The 16,213-nt window shown below is 38.3% G+C and overlaps 1 protein-coding gene across 6 annotated transcripts in view; it reads right to left on the minus strand.

The window, feature by feature from the left end:
* Positions 1 to 16,213, minus strand: part of Fnip2 (folliculin interacting protein 2) — a 112,804-nt gene that overhangs the window by 46,669 nt on the left and 49,922 nt on the right. For 3 of the 6 annotated variants that reach the window (XM_021730282.2, XM_005330952.5, XM_078021952.1), the window contains exons 2-8: positions 12,814 to 12,940; positions 9,884 to 10,060; positions 7,113 to 7,213; positions 6,920 to 6,991; positions 5,172 to 5,272; positions 4,904 to 4,993; positions 3,321 to 3,392 (exon numbers count right to left, since the gene is read on the minus strand). In XM_021730282.2, coding sequence (XP_021585957.2) covers positions 3,321 to 3,392; positions 4,904 to 4,993; positions 5,172 to 5,272; positions 6,920 to 6,991; positions 7,113 to 7,213; positions 9,884 to 10,060; positions 12,814 to 12,940 — 740 coding nt within the window. Of the gene's footprint in view, positions 1 to 3,320; positions 3,393 to 4,903; positions 4,994 to 5,171; positions 5,273 to 6,919; positions 6,992 to 7,112; positions 7,214 to 9,633; positions 9,731 to 9,883; positions 10,061 to 12,813; positions 12,941 to 16,213 lie in introns of those variants that run through there. The other 3 variants (XM_078021953.1, XM_021730281.3, XM_078021954.1) reach the window with 2 other exon arrangements.

Raw genomic sequence — 16,213 nt, forward strand, 5'->3', positions numbered from 1 at the left:
TCCCATGCAGAAGGATCCCAACTAATTTATGGAGAGCCTCTGCTCTCGAGGAAGAGGACCACAATTCCCCACTCCATAGGTGGATAGTGACGTCTTACCAAAGCAGAATATGGAGAGGGGGAAACAGTCACTCTGCAGTGGAGAAACCTGACAAATATCACGTTGGCCAGGTAAACAAGGCCAGTGTCAATGGTCACAAGGCACAGTGACAGTAGATAGCCTTGACCTGATGTGATGAAAATAGCACTTTACCCCTATGGTCTTCCTTCCCTGGACTCACAACCTCAGCTTCATCATGAGGAAAACTTCCAACATTCTCATAGTGGGGCATTCTACACAATAACTAGCCAGTACTCAAGACTGTCATGATTAGCAAAAACAAAGTAAGTCTGAGAACCTACCACGGCCAAATAAGCCTGAAGAGACCTGACCAACAAGTGTAATGTGGTCCTGGAATAGAAGAGAATTAAGTAAAAACCAAGGAAATAACTAAACTATGGTCTTTGGCTAATGGTTATGCTTCACTAATATTAATATTGGTTCATTCATTGTCATAATTCATACACTAATATTAAGATGTTATTAACAGGGCAGACTGAGGATGAGTTATAAGAGAACTCTGTGAAAAAAATCTTCCAAATTTTGCTGTAAATCTATAACTATTTTAACAATAAAATCTACCTTAAAAACTTTCCTGCTGGGTGCGGTGGTGCATGCTTGTAATCTCAGCGGCTTGGAGGCTGAGGCAGGAGGACTGCAAGTTCAAAGCCAGCCTCAGCAATTTAGCAAGGCACTAACCAACTCAGCAAGACCCTATATCTAAATAAAATATAAAACTCTGGGGATGTAGCTCAGCGGTTGAGCACCCCTGTATTCAATCTCAGTACCAAATAACAATAACAACAACAACACTTTTCCTATCTCTCTACTCTTTAGACAGAAGTTAAGAATTACAGAATTAAAAGACAATAAACACCATCTTACTTTCTGTACTACTTCTGCTAATTTAATTCTAATATTTGGAGCTCCTATTCTGTTTTACCCAAGATCTTGGTTCCTCCACAATTTAAGGTGGGAAATAAGGAGTAGAGAATGGATTACACTAAGAAGATAAAAGAGCTCTTAATCCCACCAAAGATGTGAAGCTCACACTAGTCTATGTAAGACTCAGGGATATCAGAGCAGTTCCCAGGTGTGAACCTAAAGGTGAGCACATCTACCAGGACAGGCAGGGGAGCAAAACCCCTCTCAGGGGCACTGGCAGTTCTTTCCATCCCCTTTGACCCCGTCCTCCCAACAGGAGAAGCAGAGATTGGAAATACAGATTGCCAAACTACCAAACAGAGCCAGTCTTCTTTCATTATCAAAATTAACCTTTGTATCATACTGTCCCCAGTTCCCAGATCTGGTTAGTCCCAAACCCCTCTACAAGAAAATATTTGGCTCTGGCTGCCATGGACTTGTACTTTAATGTGAACTCAATTTTCCTGCTTCTCAAAAGGCCTGGAAAAGTAGTTTTAGAGCAATATAGAATCTAAAGAATATCAAACAACTTGCGATTTAGATTCGTACAATATGAACTAATTTTACCAATTATATTATAAACTGAAGTTACCTAGGAAAATCCAAACTTTCTTCTAATAATGTTTCTGCTGGTATTAGTTCCCTAAAAATCTCTGAATCTTTTCTGGAACAAGGGGTATAAAAAGTAAAATAAGGTTACAACAGGACAGAAATCCCGTGACATGAGCATTCAGAAGGGGCCCTGGTGGAACATTACTCATGCTCCTTCCCCCATAGACAGGTGAAAAGCTCTCACCTTTCTGCTTTGGAATTCAACCACAGCAAAGTTGGTCCAGTGCCAATCCTATCACAGGGGACCGAGAACGGCATTGGGCTGAGGGCCACTAGGACACTAGGGTTTTTCAGTGCACACTCAGAATCTTTTGAGTAACTGATGGAACTCAGAGTTCAGCTGACAGTGACCCACAAGAAATGAGGAAATTACTATGACTATCATTAAATACGACAAAAGAAAAACAGTTCACTTGCATATCACATATTGCCTTTTACGTTTTCAGATTTTAAGTGAAAATTATACAAGTCTAATCAATGGGAGCTACATTTCAGACCAAAGGTGATTAGCTCAACTTCACAGAGAAGATAATGAATACCAATATGAATCAATTTTAATAACTAATAAAACAATATATATATATATATATACTTTATTACATATATGTATGTTATATATGTGTGTGTAATACAAACATATACATTCATATGCATATATATAAATGACAGCAAGGGGAGCAAACTGCCACTCAGGAGCATTAGCAGCCCTCTCCATCATCTCTTTCATATATAAATATTAAATGCCAAACAGGGAGATTCAGTAACAACACATTTCATTTAACAACTTGGGAGCAGAGCGGGACAGAATGGGAGAAGGGCCCTGATATTACACGGAAGAAACAAGGATTTTTGAGGCACTGTCTGAGAGCAAGAGGTGGAAACACAAATGAATGAAAGGCCAGGAGGAAAGGCACCCAAGGTCTGGATCCAGTCTGTGCAGGGACTGCTGGCTGATTGGCCTCTTGGTCGAAGGAGCCATGTGTCAGAGGAGAAACCAGTAGTGTGCTCCTAGAGGAGGCCTACAGGATGTGTAATCATCAGGTAAACCCCACACACCTAAGTCCCTGGATTACTTCTCTTCTAACATAGAACCTACCTCAGATCTGAACCACAAACCAAAAGTCAAAAGCAGCATCATGTACAAAAGCAGAAACCATGGGATCCTAAAAGCAGTACTAGAAAGTTCAGGGCTAGTTAAAAAGAAAAAGTAAAAGTAAAGTTTAGGACTTCTGGAAGAACAGAAAAGTACCTGAGACACAACTTAGATCAGTATTCTAAGACAGAAGAAAGGGTGGGTGATCAGGTCAGTTGGCAGGCACTTCCACTGTTGTTCAAAGATTTATTTTCGCAGACACTTTCCCTCCTCTGGTTCTATACACAGAAGTCAGCAAACAAATTCCCAGTATTATTGACTCAAGGAAACTTCACTCTGGGAAGAGATTTCTCAGCATACACTAGTCTCATATGAATTTGGATATAAGACTAGTTTATGTTGCATAATCATTCCCAGATGTTACACATCAAAATTTCAAATCTTGGGACATGAGAACATGGACAAAAAAAACAAAACAACAAATAGAGGATGAGGCTTAAAAAGTTGGAAAAACAGAAAATGGGTAACTTTTTTTTTTTTTTAATCTTTATGGATAGTTCACTGCATTAGTTAAACCAATAAAAGGAAATACCTGATCGAGCAATGCCACTGTCCCTGTCTTCATTCTGTCCTCTGCTTGGCATATCAACTGGGGTGCTGTGTGCTGAGATAAAGGTACAAGGAAAATATGTTATTGAGGTTTTGAATCCAAAGATACAAAAATTTCAAAAATGACTGCCGTAATCTTTACATTTCAAAGTAGGCTACTGCTATTGATGATTGGCCTGTTTATTATAGAGATTAACTAGAAAGCAAAATTAAATACATAGATGATGAAAGAAAGAAGAAAACAGAAGTATCTGCCTTTATCCTACTGAAGCACATAAACTTTTTTGAATGAATTCCACTCTTTAAAATATCCTGTATCATAAACTAATTGTGCAGATAATACAATGATCATTTTTCAAGTGAATATTTTTAGCTATTTTCTTCATTAACAGTAGTACTTACATAGCACTATATTTTCAAAATGCTTTATAATTAGTTTCAGTAGTAACTGTAGGCAACTTAGGGAAGAGAAATACTTGAAAACCATTTCATAAATTCAAAAAATGTTTCTATTTATAACCCACTCTCTTGGCAGACAGAAAACACTTATATTCCTTTTCAAATATTTCTTCCTCTACTTCTTTTCCATATACACCCATACACAGTACTATTGTTGCGTTACTTAGAAAAACTCATATTTTGGCAAGAATTTTGGAAAATCTGAAGTATTAAAGACTTATAGGAAGACTTTAGATTGGCCGGAGTTGTACTCTTACTGAGCTGGAAGGCAGATGAAATGTTGCTCAGTAAGTTTTATAATGTACAAGAAGCCCAGTGCCCTGCCTGATTGTTGTACTTGCCAGTTATTTTCTGAAACATGTTATTTTCACAATTTTAAAGAGAGTATATAAACATGTTATCCTCACTCTAAGTAGGTGGGAGGGTGTCAGTTTCATTAGTATGTCAGTTAACTACAGTGTTTAGCATATTTCAGACTACGAAGAACAGAATGAAAAATATCATTTGCCATACTCACAATCTTAAACGTTAGTAATGAAGATCCCCCACACTTGTTAATCATGCCAAGACTACAATACACATTGAACAGCCTCAGCTAGCAAGGCCAGTGAAATGTTAGAACACCTCGATGACTATAACTGTAAAGAACCTAGAAACTGCATTTATATCACTTAAATGAGAGACACAGAGAGAGAGAGAGATTGATCAATCTTCCATGCTCTTTAATTAAAGTGACTTTTAAAGAAACTCCATGCAGGTAAGGATGCAAGTGTACAAATGGAGAGAAAACACCACAGCAAAGGGAAACAGTTCATAGCAGCAAAAGAGGCCCAGGAAAATCAGAAAAAAAGAATTGTCTTAGAAACCCTAAGGGCTCATTTCAGATCAAAATCAGCTTACCCTGGGATATTAACAGAGACATTTACTATAGAGGTTCATGGGATGAACTTTCCAAATAATCATGAATTTGGCTGCATTTTAAATTATGTCTCTTATCACAAGAGCCCCTTGAATTTCTAGGAAGGCACAAATAGGACTTTTTCTGAGAACCAGTACAGGATTTATTAATGTGTGTGGGTCACACTGTACTCAGCATTCCACACAAACCTGCAAAGAAAGAAGCACTCCGGGTGAGCCGGAGAGGTCCTCCTTCAGCTGCCCCCTGCAGCAGTTTGCTGCTGCATGCTTGCAGCAGACCTGGAGACAGACACACAGAGGACGGCAAACAAAGCACACACATACACAAAAATAAACACCGATTAAAAGTAATGCAAAACCAAACCAAAACAACACAACACAACCAACTCAAATAAAGTAAAACACACCCATAATAGTGGTATTCAGAGAGAAAATCTGTTTGCGTGTCTCATTTTACCTAGGTTACTTCCGGCACGACCAGGACCCAAAGTATGCTGATTCGTGTTCGGTTTTCCTGCATGAGGATCTTGGTTGATGTACTCAAAGCTGTCTTGCAAGCTAAATCCAGCCAGGAAGAGGAAAGCAAAGAGAGGAGAAAAACATCAACAGGCTAATAAAAAGCTGTTTTTTAGTAGACTCCCAAATATATACAACTGCTGAGTGACACCCAAATGCATACAACTGTATTTGATAGTCTCACATCTACCAAAGGAAATTAAATTGGCAAGTGTAGGAGAATTTGTTGAAGGAAAATAAAAGCTTTTTAGAAGTAGCCAGATCCATACAACTAAATAATTGCATTCCTAACAATTTCATATTCTATAACAGGACAACAAACTCTAAATTCTGCTTCAGTGGCTGACACCTAGTATACTGCTATTCATTTCTGCTTTAGCAACTGACATTAAAGATGTTGCTATTCATTTCAAGGGTTTTACATAAACCCTCAAAATAAAATTAATTTTAACTCTTGATTAACATCTATGAATAATTCAGCAACTTTTTTCAGGGGTGAGATGCATCAGAAATTATGATTCTCTTAGGAGTTTGATTTCACAACTTCTAAAAAGTCAGAATTACTCATAAAAATGTGAGGGAAATAGATTTTAATACTGTATTCTTTTGATTTATTTATATATGGCACTGAGAATGGAATCCAGTGCCTCATGCACACTAGGCAAGCACTCAACCACTGAGTTAAAACCCCAGCCCCTATTATAATAATGTATTCTTTAACAGGAAAATAAATATCAAGACTTTGAGGATAATGTAGCATAATGAAGCCAAATAATTTTTACTGAAATCTGAGCTCAATATTTTACTATAGGGCAGTAGTGTGACAAACATTCAGGTAATTTCAAAGGGATGAAAAAAAGTATATCTCATAATAAATAAACATCAATTCTCACATTGGCTTTAGTCATGGTAGCCCAATGTTAAGTGTTCAAACTATTTTGTTGTAGGATAAAGCAAAATTTTTACTCAGAGGTACCCAAAGATGCAGAGGAATAAAATTTTAATTTCCCAGGGTTATTCATTTAACATCTAGGAATGTCCCTTATTTATACTAAGTACTTCCTTTAAATATATAACAAAATATAACAAGCATATGAAATGTTTCTGTTTGAAAGTTCAAAATATATAAACAAATGCACTGTGATGAAAATTTAAGTTAAACATTTCAGTATTTTTAGTCTATGCACAAGTGCAAAAAGAGGGGCAAATCAAATGATTACATGGTTCAAATACCTAGCAATCACAAAGGCTACACTGACTGCTCAGAATAGATAGCAAGTACAGACAACCCTCCTACCCCACATTGTGATCATCCCAGAAAGTCATTATGTACTTCAATCCTTCAGAAATACATACTTTTAAAGACAAAATAATATTGTGGAATGGCATTAAATTGGTAATATAGTTACTCCTTTTTTCCCCTTCTATTTTCCAGAAAATTAAAACTTGGTAGCTGCCTGTAGAAATGTAGTGGATGATTGAAGGCAACCCAAAATAAAGATGCTGCTTTGTCTTTAAGGACACCCAAGAAAGTCAAAGTCCTTCCCCTGCTCAATGTTACTGGACACTGCTAACCCTTTAAAACCCTTCTGTTAATCTAGATTCATTTTGCTTCTCATTTCAAAACGTCTGATGGCCCACAAAAAGTTACTCTACCTAGAAAAAGACACACACAAAAATATGACTTACTTATTTGTACTTCCACAGAAGCTGCCCATTCTAGCAGAGAAAACTTTACTAATCATCAATTGCGGAGGAGAACTGGAAAATAAATAAATAGACGGATGGATGGATGGATGGGGGAAGAAGTACATTTTTAAATTACGGAGTCGGTATCACCATACTATTTCTCAAAACTGTAGAAAAAGAAGTTCAAACTCACCGTATATAGTGTATCTTTAAGGTGGAGCCTTTATAACTCATTGCGACTGAGCCAAACATCATTTCCCCTAGCATGTTGACATCAGAAGCTGGTCTTGTGTACTACACAAAAGAAACCAAGTCAAAGTCAGTATGTGGAACTATGTGACATGCAATGCAATAGCACCAATGCTGTTATGTTGTATACATATATAGTATGTGACAATGATTCACTATCATGTATAATCATGCTGTGCTAAATAAAGACATTTTTAAAACTTCAAGAAAAAAAGGAAAAAATATACAATGGTGCAGAAGTAAAAAAAAGAAAACAAGATTTATTAATCTCAGGGTCCCTCTTTACTGGTAACTACAATTATTTCTTAAACCTGGAGTTGGTCATCTTACAATCACAATCTGTAATGTTGATTGCCTGGGTTTTCCCCCAAATTATTATTAATGTTCTTGATTTCTTTCTTTAAGCATATTATGTTTATAGGACCCAAGTGTTCATTAGAAATCATTTTTAACATTATTATGAGAAAAAGATTATCATTATTTCCATTTATAAATTCTAATTAGATTATATTATTGAAGAAACAGGGTAAATATTCCCTTGGTACTAAGAACTCATCCTGAGAAGAAATATAATTCAGTTATTATTCAATCAAATAATTTACAGACTTGATCAAAAATGTCAATTAGTGCAGGCAGGGTTTTGTGCAGGTACAAAAGATAACAGATGGTCCAAGTGTTCTAAAATTTTACAAAAATATTTCAAAAATATTTGACTCTCCCAACATCGAACCATTTTTTTTCTCATGCCTTTTTGTTATCCAAAAGGGTGGACTATATTCTCATTTACTTTTATTTTTTGGTGGTGCTATGCACAAGCTACACCCCAACCCTCTCTTTGCTTTTTAACCAGCACAGCCTAACTTCACCTCTCATGTTCCAATGATTTCATTTGCTCTAAGGATAACTTTCACCTTCCTGTCAAATCTAATGGACACTTTCCAATTTGTTTTCTTAAAACTACTACTTTGCTTTTTCAATCTCTTCTTTCTGAAATCATCCCTTAAACATGGTTGTTCCCTGGAGGGCACTTCTGCTCGCTGCCTGCATTTTCAATCAAACATTCTTTGACTTTGATTTTTATGCACATAGGAATACCTGCTACATTTTTATCTCTAGGCCCAGACCTCTCCTCAGGCTCTAAAATCCTACATCTGAATCCTTTGGGATATAGCAGCCTTAAGTACATATGCTAAGTCTTGGGGACACAATGATGGACAGGACAGAAATAAATATTGAACAAACCAGTGTTCCACAGGCACCCTAGCATAGCTTGAAATAAAGTAACATTCCCTGCACCCCAACCCATCAGTCAGACTCTTTGACAGTGTGCTTTCTATCTGAGGAAAAACATGGGGATCAACCTCAACATTCTCCACTGAATCGTTCTCATTTCTTTTTCTTTTTGCAACACTGGAGATTACATGTGCGGCCTTGTGCATACTAGGTGATGCTCTACCACTAAGCTATGCCCCCGTGTTTCTTTTCATTTACTAAAACTCCAAATGCACACATACATATATATACACACACTGACACACATATATAACCTACTTACACAAGATGGCAGAGGTAGAAAGATAAAGTTAACCAACCAGTCTTATTAACCAGGTTCCTCTGTTGGATTAGAGCTCACATCAACCTCTTCCAACAACATGCAGATAGAAACCATCTGGTTATCACCTTATTTACTAATAACCTTCTTAATTTTATAATCTTGCTTTTTTCTTGGGATATAAATTGTAATTATCAACTAGCTGAAAATTTCACTCTATAATTTTTAAATTACAAACTACTTGAGACCTCCCCCAAAGCACTGAACAATAAGGGCAAATGCATGGCCCAAGTCCTGGCTACGAAATTAATACAGTTCTATGGGACTGTGGCTGCTGGTAATTACCCTGGCTTTGCTTTTTCAGCAACATAGAAGACAAGATTCTACACGGGCTTAAAAGAGAAAGTACATCACCCATCAATTAATGCCCTTCTGCTATTACTATTCAAAATTTACAAAACATTTCTACTTTTGTATCTAATTAGTCAATGTTTCTCATTTTATGGCCCTCATTCCTATCCTCTACCTCCTCAAACACACAACTCACAGTGTAAAAGAATGACACCTTGGCTGGAGTTGTGGCTCAGTGATAGAGCGCTTGCCTCAAATGTCGTGAGGCATTGGGTTCGATTCTCAGCACTGCATATAAATAAAAAATAAAGGTCCATCAAAAGCTAAAACAAATAAATAAATCAAATTTTAAAAAAAGAATGCCACCAGCCCTCAAACCTTCACTCTCAAGTTTGGCCTTACTATTTATTTCTTCTGCTAGACAAGACTTTCTTCTTTCACTGGCAAGTTCTACCTTCTCAGGATGCCCATATACACTCAAAGAATCTTTAGGAGTTCATAGGTTTATTATTCTGGATCAGAATAATAATAACAGCAAAGGAAACAAAACAAAAAAATTTACCTCGTTTGCAATATTTCTTCCTCATTCAGTATGTATTATGCTGTATCACCTCTGCTGGATTACAATTTTTATAGAGAGATAAAAGACAAAGTGTGAAAACAACACTGATGTGAAACATTTAGGATCACTCTGTTGAATACTTGTTCTCACATCCCTGAAGTAGAACCCTCCAGCAGGCATTAGCCCCTGAGGAGAAGTTACAGTAAATTACTTCAACCCATGGGGTGTTCCTACAGAAGGCATGTTTTACCTGGTACTTTGGAAGCTGCTCCTTGGTGTGTTGTAAAGATCCTCCAGAAGAACTATGGGAAGAGATGCCGCTGCTGCTGCTGCTGCTGCTGCTGCTGCTGCTGCTGCTGCTGCCGCTGCTACTGCTACTTCCTTGGCAGCACTTGGCTGACGTTTTCACAGGGACATCCTCTGTTTTCTGGGTTAAGAGAGGCAAGCAAGGTAAAGGATACTAAGTATATCAGGCTTCATCAACAAGCTCTTCACTGGGAATTCCTTTGTCAAACCGTGCAGGAACCTGCACTGCATTCAAAACCAGAAGCTCTCATAGAATTTTTCTTTAAAATTATGACAAAAATATGATTCCTTAGAGCCTATAATATTTGGAAAGGGGAAGTGCTGAAGGTACTACACAAAAACTAGTGAATTTAGACATTATTCTCCTTAATTACCAGCTTTTGTATTTCATCAAATGAAAACGAATGTTTTCAATTCTTAAAAAAATCTTTAGTATCATGTAAAATCATAAACTATAAAAACGATGAGGAGAAAGATGGTGATTTAAGTTTAAATTTTAAACAAGCAAATGGAACTAAGAAAACTATTAATTTGGACAGGCTGGGCTTGTGTTTTTCATGACACACCTCTTCTAGTACCTCTTTGAAGGTAACAGGAAAGAAAATCACGAGGTTGAAATTGTGAAAGATGAAGCCCAAACCCTGAAACAGGAGCTACTGTTAATTACACAGCATGTGATGGAAATATGGTCTTTAAAGGTTAGAGGTGACAGAGGATTATCTACTCCATATTCCCTCAACAGGGTTCACTGCTAATTTCTTATGATAGTGACATGAAGGTATAAAGATCTACCATCATTAATTTTTGACTTCATCTTCCACCAGAAGCTATCGTTCCCTACAGAAGCATCCTGCAGCATCTATGAGAAGTAGTTTCTATTCTGAACTATTTTTTTTTTTCCTTATACAGCTTTTGCTTGGAAAACCATGAATGCAACTGCAGCTTATCTAATCTTCAGTGTGACAGTCACACTGGTGGTCTAATGCAAATGCCTGCAGTCATGTGCTTTATACAAACTCATGACATTTTGTGCTTGCCAAGTGGGGGTGAGGGGGGCTGAAAATGGGAAAAAAATATAAGGAAAACATAAAATGTGCTGGTCCACAACAATCACTCCAGCAATGATGGCATTCGAAGTTGTACTGCTGTTAATGCTACTTATGCCAGAAACATAGTCCCTCAGAGGGCCTAAAATGACAGGAAGTCCCACCTGCTTCACAGACTGTGGGACCCTTTGGCTGGCGTACAACACAGTCAACAGTCTATAATTGGACACAGCACCTGGTAGTGAGCAGAGCACCAGCTGGATTCTGTGTAGTCTCGGGCAAGCTACAAATGTTCCTGAACCTAAGCTGCTTTTTTGATTAAACAAGTGCTTCTAAGAAAGCCTATGTTCCAGATTACAGAGTTATCACTACTCTGCTATTCTGACAATTCCAGTCCGCTTGAAAACCAGTGAGGATTTTTCCCCTCCATCATCAACAGCCCTAGTGATGGGACGTGTGTCCTCAACTAAACCATCTTTGTGATGTATTCAGGGAAAAAGGGGTTGCCATCTCCTGTCCACCGATAAAGGGTCAAATGCTGGCTCACCGAAGCTTTTAATTCCAATCCACAATTAAAACCTACAGTGAATTACCAAGAGACATCTCACCTGCTCCTCCACCTACCTAACTAGCCCAACAACTTCTATAATGATTAGCTACCTGGTACAATTCCACCTGAAGTGCTGTGGAATCCACCCTACTAAACTGCCTTCAAACACTTCCTTTCTGCAAAAGTGATCGTTATCAAAAGCAGGGCCCCTAGGCCCCATGAGACAAAGACCAAGCTATAAACTGCTCTTTAACTTAGGGCAGACATTCTACAAACTGCCAGAATTTGTTCAGTATGGGTAGCAAGCTACTGAGCATGAAAGGGATGAGTACAAAGGGATGTATTTAATCTGTAAGCATCTGCACAAATACTGAAAAGAGAGATGAAAGGCCTAAGGATCATAATTTAGAAGTACCTTGGACTGACAGCCAAAGACTCAAGGGGGACCAGACTCTTCTCACCTTTCTTATTCTGGCTCAAAAGGGTAAAGAACTGTTCTTTTGTCCCCATAGCTAGCCCCCTTCACCTGCCTCACCCTGCCCCTCCAAGCCCTGCCCCACCTCACCAATACCACTCTCTATTAAAAAAAAAAAATTAAATGAATGAAATCTTCCTTGGTCAAATATGGTTGAAAAACACTCTTTTAGTAGATGAAAATGGGCACTTTATGTTAAAAAAGCTATATAAATTTGTTTAACCTAATACTATACAATACTTTAAATATCTGAGAAACACAGGAAAGAATGATACATTACTTCTCTTCAGGCAAATGCTTTATTGCTTTCTGCAGTTCAGAGTTCTGCCTTCTTCCTACATTTGATGCACATGCTTGACATAAAAAAAATCCTACTGGATGGAAACTGACCAGCAAACTCACTTCCAGGAAGATTTAAATACACTGTCAACTCTTGTCATGATTACCTACTAACAGTTTCATGTGTGTTTGATAATGGACATGTGCATGCTTCCTAGGGAAGAGGGGTCTGCTTATGTTTTTTTCTAAATCATGAGTAGCATGCAATATACTTTTAAGATAATCATGGATTAATAAGTGATGGATCAATGAAGTGGTTAAAAGCCAGGCATAGAGGCACACATCTGTAGTGGAGGCACACTCAGGAGACTGAGAGATCCCTTGAGCCCAGGAATTCAAGGCCAGCTTGGACAATGTAGTAAGACCCCACCCCACCCCCAATTTTTTTTTTAATTAAAAGAAAAGCAAAACAAGGCAGTTAAAAGCACAAATGATAAAGGTGAAAGCAAATCAGCATTTCATACCTGAGTTGCCATCTCTTCAATCTTTTGAACAGCTTTAGAATCAAACAACACTTGTCTGCCTCTCCTCTCACAGTCCTGGTAAACTATCAGGCGAATGTCACTCAAGTCAAACTCTGAACATGACCAACTGTGGATTAAAAAGGGAGAGAGAAATTAGGTTACCTCCACCACCTGGGATGATCATGGACAAGTAAGTTTCAGCCAACACCTGTGTGAGTGTGTGTGTGTGTGTGTGACAGAGAGAGAGAGAGAGAGAGAGAGAGAGAGAGAGAGAGAAGAAAGATAGTGATGCCCTCAGACCTGGGGTATGTAGGAATCAGGGGCGATGGCCTCCAATGTGGATGCCAAGGTGCCTTATAAGTACTGCTGGTTTTCATGAGAAAGGTTGGGAAGACTGCTTTAAATAATAAATCATTGGAGAGAAAGCTTCTCTTTCCAAAGCCAGTTTGGGCACAGATGGCAGCCAGAAATTGCAAGGACATGCAGAGAGGGCTAAATTTGGATGCCTGGGTTCTGAGGATGGCACACCAGAAGTAAAGGAGTGTTTAAGCTTCTGTGTCACTGAGGACCATGTGGAACAAGTCAGTAGAGCCTTCTCACTCCCTCTTCCAGCCACCCACACTCAGGTCACATTGAGAAAAGTTATATATTCTGAATTATTATTTTCCCCTATTATGTCTGGCTGTGATACAGAAGTTCTGAAAACCAAGTGCATCACTGCACAGCATCTGAAGTGCTAAAGATTATAGCTAGGAAGCACAGCTTGTTCCTAAGCAGACCAAAAGCTACTGGGACAAAACTACTCAGAAGAAGATACAGGTTTATTCTTCAGTAATAAATGATATCAGAGTGAGAGAACTATAGAAAAAGCAATAATGAAAACTGTACTGCTCTCGGCACATTCAGATGAGTTCAATCATCACCCATTTGTGACTCTGTGGCAGATGCCAAAGAGTCAGTGACTAACAAACAGTCCTTGCATTCATGGAGTCCAAGGTTTAATGAGGAATATCAGACTAATAAATTGTATGTAAATGTGCAGCTAAAAACTGTCAAAAGTGCAAAAAGAAAAAGTAAAGGATGTGAGGGAGTCTCAGGTTTCCAGATTGAAGGAGTGGGAGAGGCAAGAAGTCCCTGAGGACTTAAAGTGACATTTAAAGACAAAACTGAAGAAGTAAGAGTTAAAGAGAGAACGAGAATAAAGAATGTACTATGAAGACTAAGGATCGTGGCAAGTGTACGACTGCTGCACCAGGGGAAGAGACACAAAAAGAGCCTGGGGAGTGTGGCGAGGTGGCGGAAAGCAGCAGAGGCAGGATATCTCGATCTCAGTGCAAGGAGAAGCCGAGGCAAACAGACCGTTGTTAAGATCAGATCCATACTGCTTAAAAGTTCAGCCGGGCTGCTCAAAGGAAAACAGGGGTGGGCTAAGACTAGAGACAGGTACGCCAAAGAGAATGTATGAGAAGAGTTCAGGCCCTCCCTAATGAAGGCCAGAGCAACAGGAATGGAGGGAGGCATGGAGACATCTTCAGGAAGCAGAACCGAGGTGCAGGTGCTTAGACAGGGACTGCTAGAGGAGGATGTAAGAGAGACAGGTAACAGATGGACAGACAATTGTAAAAGTAAGAGACTGTGTAAGTGAAGTTAGATGCATCTGGATTCAATCCAAACACTCTGACCTTTCATTTCCTTTGATTAAGGACAATGAATATAGTAATGCTGACCTCACAAAGTACCTGTACAGATAAATAAAACACATAAAGCACTTCACACAGGGGGTGACACACAGTAGGGACTCTAAAGTCTTTGAAGGAGTGTGAATATCGTAATTTTAAAAGAAAATCAATACAAAGTCTGGTACCCAATCACAAACTGCATTTTGGGTTCTTTCCTTTTTCTGGCAGTGGTTAGTTAAAAATGAACATGCTCTTTTAGTGCAGCAGATTTGTTTTCTTAAATCCCAGCAGCAAAAAATACAAAGTTCTGATTGTACCTTCTTTCAACAACCTGTGTTCTAATTTATGCCCAGCATTCTTTTCTCCTAATTTTGAGAACAGCATGGCAAATTTATTTTGGAAAGCGCTTTTCCTCCACTCTCAGTCCAGAGGTAGTCCAAGTTCTAGATCTGGCAATGAGACATGGCCACATGACCTGAGCTGAGCTATGGGAGCCAGTCCCAAAACTTAGTTGCTCAGCTTGTAAATGGTAATCCCAGGATTGCTGGTGGCTATTTTTGCCATCACGAGGTAAGCGCCTGTTTGAAAATGAAGTCAACGTGGAGGAAAAGCAGGTGAGCAATGGAATGACACAGACTCCTGTTGGCACTTGAAACCAGCTATTCCTGAGTAAGCACTATTCCCTGAAGTTCATTTTCTGTCACAACCTAAAGTCTGATGACTGTGACTCAAACCACTGAATTTAAAATTACAAAAGGCCATTAAAACACTCTCTGAAATTATGTATTAAAACAGTTCAAGGACTGGGCCTGTAGCTCAGTGTAGGGCACTAACTAGAATGCATGAGGCTGTGGGTCCCATCCCCAGCACAACAAAGAAACAAACAGAAATCAAAATACACAGGTTGAAGTTATTAGAAGTGAGTGAAAAAAGTCAACAAAGATGTAATTACCTTATATTTTCTTACTCTATTTTGTCTCAATAATTACATTTTTGCCAAAATAACATTATAATTTACAAGTTGTTCCATTCTTATGATGAATGTTTCAAAATATCAGTTAAACCAAAGATAGCCCATCTAGGAATAATTCAAACTTAATAATGATTATAAGACTTTATTAAAAATTTCATGTTCTTTTTCAATCAAAAAAGATGGAAATAAAAGGTACAGGAGAAGAACATATGTCAGATTATTCAATTTTTTGACGCAAATGTTTTAAAAGTATTTTATAGAAACAAGGAAAACTCTATTCTTCTCTCATATGACCACTTTCTTTAACACCCAACCATAATTTTGACATTTATCATCTCTAATATTAGCAGAGGGAATTAACAGTTGCACAGTTGGGTAAAGGAAAAAGAGACCTGACAAAGGCCACTAAATGAAGGTTTCAGAATAAGACAGGCCTGGGATCAAATCTGAGCTCTGCCTCCCACGAGTTTTATAGCCTTGGGAAAGTCTCCCTAGCAGATCATAGGGCATGTTGTGAAGATTAAAGGAGATAATCCAGGGAGATTCCCAGCACTCCGCCAGCTCCTTTCCCTACCACACTAACAGGGCTTGAGTTAGTAGTAGCAGTCACGTGACAAATATATTTTCATTCACAGTCACTTCAACATCTAACCGTCACTTACTATGGAACTTCTGTGAGCCCTGAATAAAGTTCCTGGGGCTTTACTGAGGATAACTCACAAACACACAAAAAAGCAAATGGTATAAT

The sequence above is a fragment of the Ictidomys tridecemlineatus genome, chromosome 9, assembly GCF_052094955.1.
Source record: "Ictidomys tridecemlineatus isolate mIctTri1 chromosome 9, mIctTri1.hap1, whole genome shotgun sequence".
Classification (NCBI taxonomy): Eukaryota; Metazoa; Chordata; class Mammalia; order Rodentia; family Sciuridae; genus Ictidomys; species Ictidomys tridecemlineatus.